The 12,811-nt window shown below is 62.4% G+C and overlaps 2 protein-coding genes and 2 long non-coding RNA genes across 5 annotated transcripts in view; 2 read left to right on the top strand and 2 right to left on the bottom strand.

Annotated features, from left to right (window-relative positions):
* Positions 1-352: 352 nt before the first annotated feature.
* On the top strand, positions 353-2,199 carry TMEM141 (transmembrane protein 141). The gene is made up of 5 exons (XM_029919985.1): positions 353-464; positions 770-836; positions 998-1,081; positions 1,320-1,427; positions 1,756-2,199. Exons 1-5 carry the CDS (start codon positions 411-413, stop codon positions 1,767-1,769), a joined length of 327 nt encoding a protein of 108 aa, XP_029775845.1. The 5' UTR covers positions 353-410; the 3' UTR covers positions 1,770-2,199.
* Positions 2,200-3,378: 1,179 nt separating this feature from the next.
* LOC115276138 lies at positions 3,379-9,215 on the bottom strand. The gene is made up of 3 exons (XR_003901829.1): positions 6,683-9,215; positions 4,858-6,563; positions 3,379-4,112 (listed from the first exon to the last, which is right to left on the bottom strand). It is a non-coding gene; the product is annotated as an uncharacterized LOC115276138 (long non-coding RNA).
* Positions 3,404-12,688, top strand: CCDC183 (coiled-coil domain containing 183). The gene is made up of 14 exons (XM_029919967.1): positions 3,404-4,573; positions 4,997-5,118; positions 5,603-5,680; positions 5,842-6,009; positions 6,224-6,328; positions 7,928-8,050; positions 9,294-9,419; positions 9,526-9,580; positions 10,144-10,244; positions 10,822-10,982; positions 11,207-11,375; positions 11,463-11,573; positions 11,642-11,738; positions 12,482-12,688. The coding sequence occupies exons 1-14, from the start codon at positions 4,504-4,506 to the stop codon at positions 12,598-12,600; spliced, it is 1,605 nt and encodes a 534-aa protein (XP_029775827.1). The 5' UTR covers positions 3,404-4,503; the 3' UTR covers positions 12,601-12,688.
* LOC115276137 overlaps positions 10,529-12,811 on the bottom strand; it is a 3,242-nt gene continuing 959 nt past the window's right edge. Inside the window, exons 1-4 of one of the 2 annotated variants that reach the window (XR_003901828.1) lie at positions 11,886-12,634; positions 11,457-11,680; positions 11,147-11,214; positions 10,529-10,929 (exon numbers count right to left, since the gene is read on the bottom strand). This is a non-coding gene — a long non-coding RNA (uncharacterized LOC115276137). Of the gene's footprint in view, positions 10,930-11,146; positions 11,215-11,456; positions 11,681-11,885; positions 12,635-12,811 lie in introns of those variants that run through there. The other variant, XR_003901827.1, reaches the window with a different exon arrangement.

Raw genomic sequence — 12,811 nt, 5'->3', positions numbered from 1 at the left:
CAATGTTCTGACCAGTGACCTAAACTGATGGTCAGTCTCCCCCAGGAGACCTGGCCAGGACCCAGCCTCACTCCCCTTCTACTTCAAAGGCCACCTGTGTCCCATTGCTCAGACTATCTACCATCCGGAAAAAGCTCGGCCTTTCCCACCTTCTCGCAGGACACTAGCCCCGCCCCACCCCTCCTGCCTGCTCGCCCCGCCCCCCGCATTTCCGGCGCAGGCTCCGCCCCTCCACTGGCCCCGCCACCTCGGCCCTGTCCTGCGCACCCACCCCTCGGTTCGGTCCCGCCCCCTTCGCCCTGTCCGGCGCAAATCCCGCCCTTCTGCTCGGCCCCGCCCCTCCGTGTGGTCCCGCCCCCTCCGCCGTGTCCTGCGCAGGCCCGCCCCCAGGCTCCCGTGACCCACCAGCCATGGTAAACCTGGGCCTGTCCCGGGTGGACGACGCCGTAGCCGCCAAGCACCCGGTGAGAAGGCCAGCCTGGGACGCGGGTCCCCGACCTCGGAAGCTGACCTGAGCGGGGCGGGAAGAGGCGCGGTGGGGTGGGTGCCCTCGTCAGGGAAGAAGGACAGAGAGAAGGGGGACCATCCTGCCATGAGGACCGGGGCATCCTGGGTGAACATGCAGGCAGGTGGGATGTGTCCAAGCCTCCAGGGCCGCACGATGAGTGGTCCTCTACCTTACGGGCAGAGTGTGCCCGAAGGAGGGGTTGGAGGGACGGTGAAAGAAGAGGGAGGGGAGCTGAGCCCTCAGCCCCTTCCCTCATCCCAGGGACTGGAGGAGTATGCCGCGTGCCAGTCGAACGCGTTCATGAAGGGCATTTTCACCTTTGTCTCAGGTAGGCTGGGTCCCCGTTTCCTGGGGTATGGAGAGACCTCGCCCTCCTGTCTCACCCTGACTCCCCAGCAGGTGGCGTCAGGGGCTGGGAGCCTGCCGGGTGCTGGGGGGCACCGAGCACCTCGTGGACAGGCTGGCTGACGGGACCTTGGCTCTTGGCAGGCACCGCTGCAACCCTCGGCCTGCAGATGTTCATTCAAAAGAAGTTTCGGTACCCCTTCCAGTGGAACGTGCTGGTGGCCGTGGGTGGGTACCTGGGCCTGTGCCAATGGCCTTGGAAATGCACCTGCTTGCCAGAGGGGATGCTGGCTCTTCAGCAGGGGTGGCGAGACTGCGGTTCTGGGCATCCCTGCCTCCTGGGATGGGGTCCCAGTTCTCAGTGGGCACCTGCCGAGTCCACCACCACCATCTGCCCAGACCCCTTTCCCTGAGAAATGCAGAGGCCCAGGCCCACAGCCCACTGGCCGCTGCCCCCTGCCCCCAGTCACAGGCTCAGTGGCCAGCTACTGGATGACCCGAGTGGAGTCGCACAGATGCAGCAACCTCTGGCTCTTCCTGGAGACAGGGCAGCTCCCCAAAGACCTGGGCACAGGTGAGAGGTAGGGGGCGGGGGGGGGGGGGCAGCGGGAAGCAGAACCCGAGAGTCCAGTGCCAGGGGCTGAGGCAGGCAAGCCCAGGGCCCAGCGTGCAGGCTGGATAGGGCCTCTCCCTGCTGGCCTGTCCTCCTGCAGGGGCGGGAGTGGGTGGCACGCCAGACCTCCCAGAGCCCCTTGTGCATAAGGGGTGGGGGGCTCTGGAATGGGGGAGCTGCAGAGGAGTGTGGGCACCCCAGGAAGACTGGCCAGACACAACGCTGACTGACCTCGGCCTGGTGCACAGCTTAGGGCATGGTTCTAGCCGCCTCCCTTTGCCTCCTACAGATGCGCGCCACTAGGAGATCTCCCGCTGGGGCGCAGAAGACTCAGGCCAGAGACTTCTAGAACACAACCCTCGGGGCCTCCGCACGCCAGGCTGGCCCTCCCCCCTCACAAAGGCCCTCCCCACACCCTAAGGTGACCCAACGGTGTCCCCTGCACACGGGCGTGGCCAGATCTGCTAAACCTGCGCAGACCGCCCCGCCCCCCATCCGGGAGGCCAGACCGAGGGGCTGTCCCTGTGGTAGGTAGTTGGCCTCCCACAGGGCAGCGAGAAACACCGTGGCCGCTGAGAGCTGCAGAGGATCAGAGAGGCTCTGGGCGCTTGGCGAAAGGGCCGTCTGCAGGCGCCGTGCTCTGACACTCCCTGTCCGGCCGCAGCATCCCCCACGGTCCGAGGTGACAGCGGCTGCAGGGGGTCGTAGGACAAATAAATGCTTGCCCTTTTACCACCTGAGTTCTCCATCAGTCAGGAGGCGCAGCAAAGCAGCAAGGAGATGAGAGACAAATGTCACCTTAGCAGCATACACCTGAGGACCTGCCAGGGCAGTTCCTAATGCTGAGCCCCAGAACCTTCCTGTGGGCGCTGGAAGGCCACCACTACCACCTGCCTGCCTCCCATTCCGAACACACCCATCAGATTAAGTCTCTTCTCTCCAGGGGAGGATGAAGTGAGGGGTGGGGGGAGGCCAGAGCTAGCTTGCTGAAGCTCCGTCCACATGGAAGGAAAGTTCTGGAGTGGGTAAGACTACACACTCCACCCACCCCAGCAGAGGAAGAGGCAGAGATTACATAAAACCTGGGCAAACCCACCTTCCCAGTAAGGCTGAAGACACACGACGCAGGGCCACACCGCCCCAGCCCCAGCCCGGCTCCTGGACCTCTTGGCCTAGCCGGTCATTCGAAAGAATATCGCGCACCTACTGTGCACCAGGGAATTGTTAGCAGGGAGGTGAAATGACGGGAAGCCGGAGATAACCGTGGCGAGAGCAGGCTGGGGTTTGAGTTTTCTTTCCCGTCCGACGGGTGGTCTGGGGCTGAGAGGCAGTCGGGGCCCAGGCTCCCTTCAGTCCACCCCCTGCTGTGATGGCTTCTATTCCGGGTCCACCCCGTGGTCCCAGGCAGCTGTGCCAGCTCCAGCCATCGCGTCTTCATCCCAGTCACTGGGGAGGAGGACAGTCCCCTCGCCACTTACACTCCATTGGCCAAAACCAAGTCATGTGATGCACTTAGTCCCAAGGTGCCACAGAAGATAGCCTTGCTCTGGGATGCCACGTACCCCACCAAAATTCGGGGGTTGTGCATCTGCGGAAGAAGGGGAAGCAATACTGAGGGACAGTGAGCCGCCTTGCCTCAGGCCCTGGGAGAAGGGTGGGGAGGATTCGCTGTAGGGAGCAGACCAGGCCCCTGACTGGTCCTTCCAACCCCCTGGGGTCTCAGAGGGGAGAAGGTGAACTTGGAGTTGTAAATGGGTCTGGACTCACCTTTAAAAATTTTTTTTCAACATTTATTTATTTTTGAGAGAGAGAGAAAGAGCATGAGCAAGGGAGGGGCAGAGAGAGAGGGAGACAGAATCTGAAGCAGGCTCCAGGCTCTGAGCTGTCAGCACAGATCCTGACTCAGGGCTCAAACTCATGGACCACGATGGTGACCTGAACTGAAGTCAGACACTCAACTGACTGGGCCACCCAGGTGCCCCTGGACTCACCTTTTAAAAACTGGCAATGACCAAAAGCCAAAACGGTGTGTGTAAGGTTGTGGAGGTCCTACATGTGACAGCATCTGGGTGAAGGCCATTGTTATGAGTGGTGTCCCCAAATTTACATGTTGCACCTCTCACACCCGGGACCTCAGAATATGACTGCATTTGGAGATAAGGCTTTAAAGAAATGATTGTGTTAAAACGAGCTGGGCCCTGATCCCCTCAGGCCCATGTCCCTGTTAGGAGAGGAGGACACAGACACGCACACAGGGGTGGCCATGTGGGGACACAGTGAGGTGGCCATCTGTAAGCTCAGGAGGAGCCAGCTCTGCGAACACGCCTCCTGGTGGGGGCACTCGGCTGCCGCAGCCCCGGCTAATCCACGCCGCGCGGCCGGGAGAGCAGCCTGTCCCGTGTGCGACCTCGAATCCCGGCTGTCAGGTGTTCAGGCCATAACCCTAGGGCAGCCTGGGCTGCGCACACCCCCGCGGGGGGAGGCGGCTTCTAAACCAGACCCAGGAATCGCCCCAGGAAAGTGGAGGCGGAGCAGGGCGGGCTCCAGGCAGCAGGTGAAGGTCACGGAGAGCTGGGGTAGTCAGGGCTGAGGCAGGGGTCTCGTGAGCCAGGTCACCCTGGGTGTGGAATCCGAGCTTGGGGTGGCCTGAGGGAAGGGAGACCCCATAAGGCAGAGATTAGAAGTTTTAGGAGGCTGAGGACAGCCTTGGCGTGTGGAGGGTACAGGGGCTGGTGTGGGATGCAGTGTCAAATCGCCATAAATCACTTCCCCATGGCAAGTGCCTTGACCCCGGCAGTGCTTCTGACCAGACAGCAGCCGTGACTCAAGCATGCAGGAGGCAACCCCAAAGCTGGCTGGGAGCGGGGGGCGGGCAGGGGGGCCTGGATCTCCAGGGCTCCATGGTTGAGAACCCCGGGCCCCCATCACAATGGGCCAAGATTCCGGGGACAATCTGAACTAGGTGCGGTTCTGCTGAGCAGGCCCAGCACAGGGAGGGCGGGAGGTGCGCAGGGGCCCGGAGGACCCTGCGGCCACCATGAAGGTGTGCAGTGAGGCAGATGTGGAGGGGCAGATCCAGGAGCTGAGGACAATCACTCGGCTCCAGGGTGAGCACTTGCCCCCGGGGACCAGCCTGCCTGCCCTATCCAGGGCCCAGGGGCTTTCAGATTTAAAACAGGGCCAGTCCAGGGCAAACAAGGGCGAGCGGCCACCCACCCCCAAATGGACCCGAGAGGAGGGACCAAAAGGGCCTGCCATGCAGGGGGCTTCAAGGAGATTTGTGAGCACAGTGAACCCCATAGCAGAGGGGACAGGAAAGGAGCCACCTGCTTCTCTGGCCACTGGGTGTAGAAGGGATCACAGGACGCGCCCATCTCTGGCTGCCACTCACCTTCCCCACTGTCCAGCACGGCCATCGCTGAGCCATCCAGATGAGCACTGCAGGGCAGGGAAGCCCGTGCCCCCAGGCTAGGGCAGGAAGGAGCACAGCTGTGGCGGCAGCACCTTCGTGCCCACCCCTCCACCCCCAGAGCAATGCCGGGCACTGCAGATCCAGGCGGTGAAGGAGAAGACGGTCAAGAACAGAGCCACGCTGGCTCTCCTCCGCCGCAACATCCGCCAAGGGGCCCAGGACTGGGCTTTGGCCAAGAAGGTGAGGGGCCCTGCTCCCCGCTCCCTGCTGACTGCGGCTGGGGGCAGACTGACTGCGGCTGCTGAAACAGGCCCACGCACAGGTGGGCCGAAAGGACATCCGCCTTTGCCTTTGCCCGATCTTACCTTTCAGGAACCAGGGGCATCTTGGGAAGGGGCTCCCCAACCTGTTCCCCTGGCTCCAGTCACTCCAGCAAGCCTGATGGGCAGGTTCCCCACCGCCCACCCCAGATGGCAGAGTGGGCCTGACTGGGATCCTTTCTCTGGGCTCCCCCTGCGGCAGGGGCCTCTCTGGCTCTCTGGCCGTGCAGGGAGACCTGGGCCTTCTTCCGACTCCCATCACTTCTGAGCTGGAATGGCCTGGACGGGCCCTCGCTGTTGGGCTAACACAGGGTAGAGAGGCCCGGGGACAATGCCTGGAGGGACTGGCGGCTGGGCGTACGCAGAGAGACCGGGGCCTCAGCTCAGCCGCCACCGCTCCGCAGTACGACCAGCGGATCATCTCCAAGGCCTGCGGGAAGGACACGTCCATGAGGTTGGCGCACTGCGGCTGCTCCATGGAGGTAAGGTGGCACAGGAGGGACCCCTCAGCCTCGCCCAGCCAGTGCAAACAACGTTGGAGCGGGTGGGGGGCAGAGCGAGATCCCAATCCCTCCCCGCCAGCCTTGGGAGTCCCCGCGGCTCCCTGCGCACCCACAAGCGGGCCGTGCCCTCCCCGACCCAGATGGCGCGGGAGAAGCTGCGCAAGTACGTCTACGACCGCGTGAACGCGCACAACGCGCTGATCCACCTGGTGCGGCGGCGGGGTGAGAAGCTGGAGAGCCTGCAGCAGGAGCTGGCCGGTTTGCAGAGCCAGCCCGACGCCTCCAAGGAGGAGCGGCGCCTGCAGCAGGTGGCGGGCGGGCGGGGCCTCGGCGGGCGGGGCGAAGCTTCTCCGGGAGGCGGGGCCCCGGGAGTGAGGGATGGGACTCTGTTGAGGGGCGGGGCTAGGAGAAAGCCATAGACACAGACCCTCCCTGGAAGAAAGTGCAGCCTGCCGGGTCACCTCCTGGTGGGCGTCCAAGGGGTCTGTCCCTAAGCACTGGGTGCCCTCGGGCTACCCCCAGGTCATCCGCCAGCTGGAGAATAACATTGAAAAGACCATGGTCAAGATCACCACCAGTCAGAACATTTACCTGCTATACGTGGACCTGTTGGATTATCTGAAGAAAGTGAGCGTCCTCACCCGACACCCCAGCCCAGGGAAGCCACCTGGCCAGGCAGGCGGGAGCGTCAGGCCCCAGCCTACAAGCAGGGCTAGGGTCTCAGTGGGAACCAGAGCCTCCCGGGCAGGGCCATGGCTCCCATTCCCACCAACGGGGCAGAGGCTGCAACTCTCCTCCATGCTGGTTTTCCCCAGGGACAGAGCCCTGTTTTGGTCCCCAGCTGAGCAGGGGCACTGTGAACCTGTAGGTGAAAGCATTCTGTCAAGAACTTGTAATTTGCGGCTTCAAAAAGGCATCTTACGGGACACATCAGGATTGTCTGGGTTTTCTTGCACGTATTTGAACGTCCGGTGTTTTTACCTTGCCGCATCCTTTATCGCTGCACAGCCTCTGAGGGCAAAAGATGGCACCTGAGCCTCCAGAAAGTCCCTCATCATAGAGGACAGGTCACCTCTGAGCAGGCCAGGACCCTGGAGCTTGCTGCCCAGCTCTTCTGAGCCACCCGCCCGGCCCCCAGCAGGGGAGGCCTGGAGGAGGCCCCCAGGGGCCCCGAAGGCCTCTTCGTGGGAAGGAAGAGGACCAGAAGAGGGGCGGGCTGGACGGCGGGGGCCCTAGGGCTGCGAGGGGGAGGGGACAGGGAAGTGAGGGGGTTGTCCGCACTCCCTCACCCGAGGCTGGGACGGGGGGGCCCTGGAGGGCAGTGCAGCCGGCCAGGTGACAGGTGGAGATGTGGCGGGGTGGGCAGACGCTGCCGCTCTTCCTGGCTGCAGTCACAGGCCCCCAGGCTCCGCCCAGAGCTGCACAGGCAGGTGTCATGGTCCTCTGGCCTGTCCCTCTTGCCTCAGCCAAGGCCCTGTCCACCTCATCTTCCTGGGCCCAACACCCCACTCCGGCTATTTCCTGGGGTCCAGCCCTCCTTCCTTTGAGCAATTATGTCCCCCAGGGGCATGTTCTTTTCAGACCATATGTATTTTTAAAAAATAACCCCCAGGGCCATCTATATTTTTTTAAAAACTAACAAAATTCTACATTGTTGTTATTAACAACAAACGAGTAAGGGTCAAGATGTATTAGATGTTTATCGGCCTGGCGCTGAGCTTAATGCCTCATTACCTATAGATTCTGACAGCAGCCTCGTGAAAGAGCCAGCGTAACACGGGGCACGCTCAGAAGTTAAGTGGCTTTCCCAAGTTCCCCTAGCCCGCTGGTCAGGGCAGCCTCGGCCTTGAGCCCTAGTCTCTGACCCCACGTCCGTGTTTGGAGCCTCTCTGCTACACTTCAGACAGCAGCCACTCCCCAGCAGCAGGCTCCCCGGGTGGGGCACAGTCACCACTCACACAGTTCAACGGTCCCATGACACCCTCCTTGGCGGTACATCTGCGGGTCTGCTCCTGGGCAGTGGGAGGGCCCGCCAGGAAAATGCTGTCTGCCCTCCTGAAACAATGCCTCCCCCTGCTCTGTGCCTGGTGGGGGCTAGGGCCACAGGCGGACCCTCCAGTGTCCTCAGGGCCCGCACCGTAGGGGTAAGGCATGAGGGGCAGCATCCGGTGGAGCCCCTGGGCCGTCAGTTTCTGTGCCCACCTGCTCTCACCCCTTTCGATGCAGAAACTCGCAGGCTACCCCACGGGGCTGGACAAGCTACAGAATCTCGTGGGTGACTATTGCTCGGAACTGTCAGACATGACGGTCATGTCCCGGGACGCCATGATGATTACAGATGAGGTCAAGGTGAGCTCCAGTCCCAGGCCTGGGGGCCCCGCAGGTCCCTGTCTCAGACCCGTCTGGCCCAGGGTCCGCTGGGACACTCCCAGCCTGCACTGCCTGCGGTCACTGGAGTGGTCCAGCGGCCACCTCACCGGCCTGCTCTGCTCACACACTTACTCCTAGACAGTAAGAGTGGCCCCCTGGGCATGGAAGCCGGGAGGTAGACACAGGAGGGAGACAGTCAGCCTGGTGCAGGCAGGGCCATCCATTCGCCCGGGCTGTGCCAGGGCCACCTCAGAGCCCGTGCAAGGCAGGTGTGTACCATCCTGGTGACGGGGGCAGTGTAAGGGCCATCCAGTAGTCCGTGAAGGGTCACACAGCCACTGGCCTGTGCTCCAGAGATGAGTGGGTGATGTGGGGCCACTCTGGGCTCTTAGCTGCTCAGAGAGGCAGTGCTGGGGCAGGGTCTGGATATACCCAAGTGGTCCCGACCCTGGAAGCGACGGACAACCAAGGCCTTGAGGCATATGGGTCCAAAGGAGAGCTGGAAGCGGCTGGAAGAGAAGGGGCAGAGGAAGGGGGCCTTTGAGCCAGTAGAGGCAGAGGGGTGCAGGGGGGAGGGGGCTTAGGTGCTGGCTCCCCACCCAGCCTGGAGCTCCGGGAGGAGAAATGTGCCTTTCAAAAATGGCCGTGCTCTGGCTGCAGAGACTAAGGGTAAGCAGAGCCCAGATGCTGGTGCCGCGGAACAGACCAGTGGTGCAGCTGAGTGCCTGACCGTCCCTGGGGCCCAGAAGCCTCTGAAGGTCACCCGATGAGGTGTGGGGCCAAGTGAGATGTGGACGGGGGTAGGGAGAGCAGGCATGGGGTGACTGACTTAGCCACCAAAGCAGGGCACTCGGGAAGAGACCGGGCTTGGGGGCGGATGTGGAGTTCCTTCTTAGACCCAGGGAATCACTCCGGTGAGTCGCCAGGGCCGATGGCCGAGGCTCAGAGAGGCTGCAGAAACGGTGTCTCAGAGCGAACCACGAGCCGAGGCTGCAGCTGGGGAAGGCGGCACTCCCAGGGGCCAGGGGGAGGGGGTCCGGAGAGGAGAATGGAGGGCCAGCAGGACTGCGAGAGCCGCAGGCAGGAGCGCCCGGTAGGACGGAGGGCACAGCCAAGGGCTTCGGCGCTATTCCCAAGTCTAGAAGATGGGGACCAAAGCTGATGGCTGGACTTGGCACCGTGGGAAGTCGCGGTGAGACATCCACCCCCCCCACATCCCCAGATGCACATGAGGCGAGGAGAGGCGACTTTCATCCAGGAGCGCAGGGCACGGGAGAACCGGCTCAATCAGCAGAAGAAGCTGATCGACAAGATCCACACGAAGGAGACCAGCGACAAGTACCGCAGGGTGAGTCCCCGAGGGACCCCAAGGCAGCGGAGGGCAGACCGGCGGCTTCCCCCGCACCCCCTGCCAGCAGAAGACTCCGCCCACCACCTCCTCCCCCTCCTCCCAGGGCCAGCGGGACTTGGACTTCCCCTCCAATCTGATGAGTACAGAAACCATGAAAGGTAAGCACTCGGCTCTCTGCCCGCCCCCAGTGAGGGTCCGAAAAGGCCGGCAGGGACTCGGGTCTCTGTGAGGCCAGCCACGGCCAGGATGAGGGAGACAGCCAAGCCCCTGCCTCTCCCGGCCCTACCTGCAGAGGCTGAGTGCCAACAGCCACAGCCCACACCGCAGGGCACTGCTCCCAAGCTTGGGCACTGCCAAGTGTGGTCGTGCCCCCAGCTTCTCAGCTGTCACATGAGCTTGATGGTTCTGTGCCCTAGCATCCCAAGACTCGACCAACCGGTGATTCCTCAGAAGCGTTGGGTCAGGCCTCCGGCCCCCTGTGCTGCCTCTGAAGAGCGCCAGGGAGCACCCGCCGGATGGAGCTGCCCTGGGGCGTCCCTGAAGGGCCAGCCGGGGGCGGGGGGGGGGGGCAGGGTGAAACGCAGGTTACTCTGACAGGTATCTGTTAGCTCTCTGGTCGCCTTCCCGGAGGCCCTGGGTGTGCGTGGAGGTGTCTGATGGCCTCGGGCAGAGTGCCCGTGACCCTCCTGCATGCTGGCCACTTACCCTCTGCTCTGCCCAGTGAGGAGAAGAGAGACCTCCAAGTCTGATATCGAATACCAGACAGACGTGACTGCTTTGGTGGAGAAAGTGAAGACGGCTGTGCAATGCTCCCATCTCTGGGTACTGCCGCCTGGCCCTCCTGGGGTGTGAGTGGAAGGCAGGGGGCCCCGCCCCAGCCCAAAGCCTGCTGCGGGTACCCTTTGAATGAATGTGGGCACACAGCTGTGGCTTCGCGGCTGAGAGTAGAGAGCACTCTGGGACACAGCTGGCATATCCGAGCCACATTCCAGGGGCCACACAGAGCCCGCAGGGATTCGAGGGTCCAAATGCGAGACCTTCACCTACAACTCTGTCCCTTCCTAAACTGCCAGGACCATAATGAGAGGCTGCCACTGCCTGGCCCCTCGGTTTAATCCAATCGGGCTTTATTAGTAGTAAGCTTCGCTCCATCCCGCCCTGACACAAGCTTGTCCTGCCTTGGACCAGTGGCTCAGGGGTGATCTCCTGGTCTCTGCCTTGGGAGGCTGCCCTCTCTGCTTGTGGTGTGAGCAACGTGTGGGGTCTCCCAGGGCTTCCCCCAGGGCCTGGCCGCGGTCGGCATCGGTGCTGACCGCTGGGGGATCCCGGAAGAAACCGGGTCTGTGTGGCCCATGCTCACCAGGCCCACACCCGATTCTCTCCCCACGGGCCCGGCCAGGACATCGCTGGCCGCCTCCTGGCTCAGAGGAACACGGAGGAGAACCTGGGGCTGCAGATGGAGGACTGTGAGCGGCGGCGGGCGCAGCTCGAGGTCCTGATGAAGAAGCTGGAAACAGAAGAGGCCGTGCTCAAGTTCCGCCAGGCGCCCAGCTCCGTCAGGTACCCCAGGAGGCCCCGCCTCCCACCAGGGCTGCCCAGTGGGGCCCTCGTGAACAGCCCACGTGGGCCAGGCCCAGCTCGGAGCCCAGTGTGTCCGCTGCCAACCTGCCTGCGGGTAGCCCACAGCTGAGCTCTTGAGCCCCTGAATTTAGCGTGACACTCACCTCAGGACCGCGGCCGCCTTGCCCTTGACTCTGTGCCGCCCTCCCCATCGTCCTCAACAGCTTCAAATCTGTCGAGAAGAAAATGAAGGACATGCTGAGAGAGGAGGAAGAGAGGCTCCAGCTGGCCGGCTCCAACTTGACCAAGAGCCAAAAGCTGCTGCTGACCATCCAGACGGGCATCGACAACCTCTACATCCGGCTGATTGGCATCGCCCTGCCCACGGCCCAGGTACCAGCCGTAGTGGGGCTAGCCGCCTGCACGGAGGGTCCCTGGGAGCAGCCAGGGGAGAGATGAGACCCTTCTCCTGACCTACAGAAAGAAGTGGTGCTCTCCGAGCCGCCTGACGTGTTCGGCAAGCTGGCGTACTGCGAGGGGAAGCTCCTGCACCTGGCCGACAGACTGCAGACGCTGTCCGGGACCGAGGAGGTACCCGCGGCAGGGGGGCCTGTGCGTGCCCTGTGCCCTCGGAGCCGACAGGCCCCTGTGCTCCGCAGGTCAGCACCAAGGTGAGGGATGCCCTGGAGTCCTCAACTCTGAAGGAGAAGCAGAACACACGGATCAGCTTTGAAGACCTGGAGGACGATGTGATAGGTACAGGCTCAGGGCTGGGGGCCAGGCCGCCCAGCGATGGGGAGGGGACAGCGGCAGATGGCTGTGTGACCAGGACAGCCTGGAGGACAGTGGGGGCTACAAGGACAGACAGAGTGTGTCACTTGTAGCCATGGGATTTTAACTTACGGAAATGACTTAGCGAGGACACGGAGAGGCTAATGCCGTCAAAAGGAGAATGTATTAACTTTCCTGACACACGGGGCATCACTGCCCGTCAGGAGGTGGAAAGAAGCAAGGGGAAGGCTGAGGCCAGAGTCTTTAATGGGGTTTCTCTGGGAAGGCAAGGGAAGGCAGGGTAAACGGCTTCATATGGGGCTTTGGCATAATCCCAGTGGGCTTGCTGTGTAGGCGATGTCCCCAGTTGTCTCGGCCCTGGCCCTCGTTGATTTAGGCAGAGGATTATTGGCTTGGTGTGAGAGTGTGATAAGGGGGAGGAGGGTGGAGGGGCTCTGGATGGCTTGGTTTGCACGAGGGAACACTCCCAGGAGGTGGGCGGGCCTTGTGCTGTCCTGAAGGACTGGCTAGCCCTGCCAGAGGGCTGCCTCTCCCCGGATCTGTAAGACCCCTCATGCCAGAACATCAGGAAGACAGGAAAAAAGAAAAAAAATAGCTAATAGCTGGCCCTGTGATAAATGCACCCCAACAAAGCCCGAACTCTACACGAGCTCGCTAGAGCAGAGGCTCCAGATTGCAGCTGCCCTCCTCCTGGACCTCCTTTCTAGAAACCTTCCAGTTCGCAGACGTGGACCACACCTATATCCCCTCGCGGGCCGAGATCAAGCGGCAGGCCCAGCAGCTGATCGAGGGGAAGATCAAGGTGACCAAAAAGAAGAAGAAGTAACCCGGAGGAGGAGGAGCCCCTGCCCCGCCCCGCAGCCGACGCTTTGTTACACAAATAAACATTTTTCCAGGACTGCTGGGGGCCGCGGGAGAGGAGTCCCGGAAATGAACTCCGGGAGACGTAGATGTGGGAGGATCACGTTGAGAAGCCTGCTGGGTACGAGGTCAGGGTTAGCAGGTGAATGGGGAGGGGTCCCGCGAGGAAGCCGACA

The sequence above is a fragment of the Suricata suricatta genome, chromosome 13 (assembly GCF_006229205.1).
Source record: "Suricata suricatta isolate VVHF042 chromosome 13, meerkat_22Aug2017_6uvM2_HiC, whole genome shotgun sequence".
Classification (NCBI taxonomy): domain Eukaryota; kingdom Metazoa; phylum Chordata; class Mammalia; order Carnivora; family Herpestidae; genus Suricata; species Suricata suricatta.
Note: the sequence above shows the minus strand (reverse complement) of the source record. Positions and strands in the feature narration are given on the sequence as shown.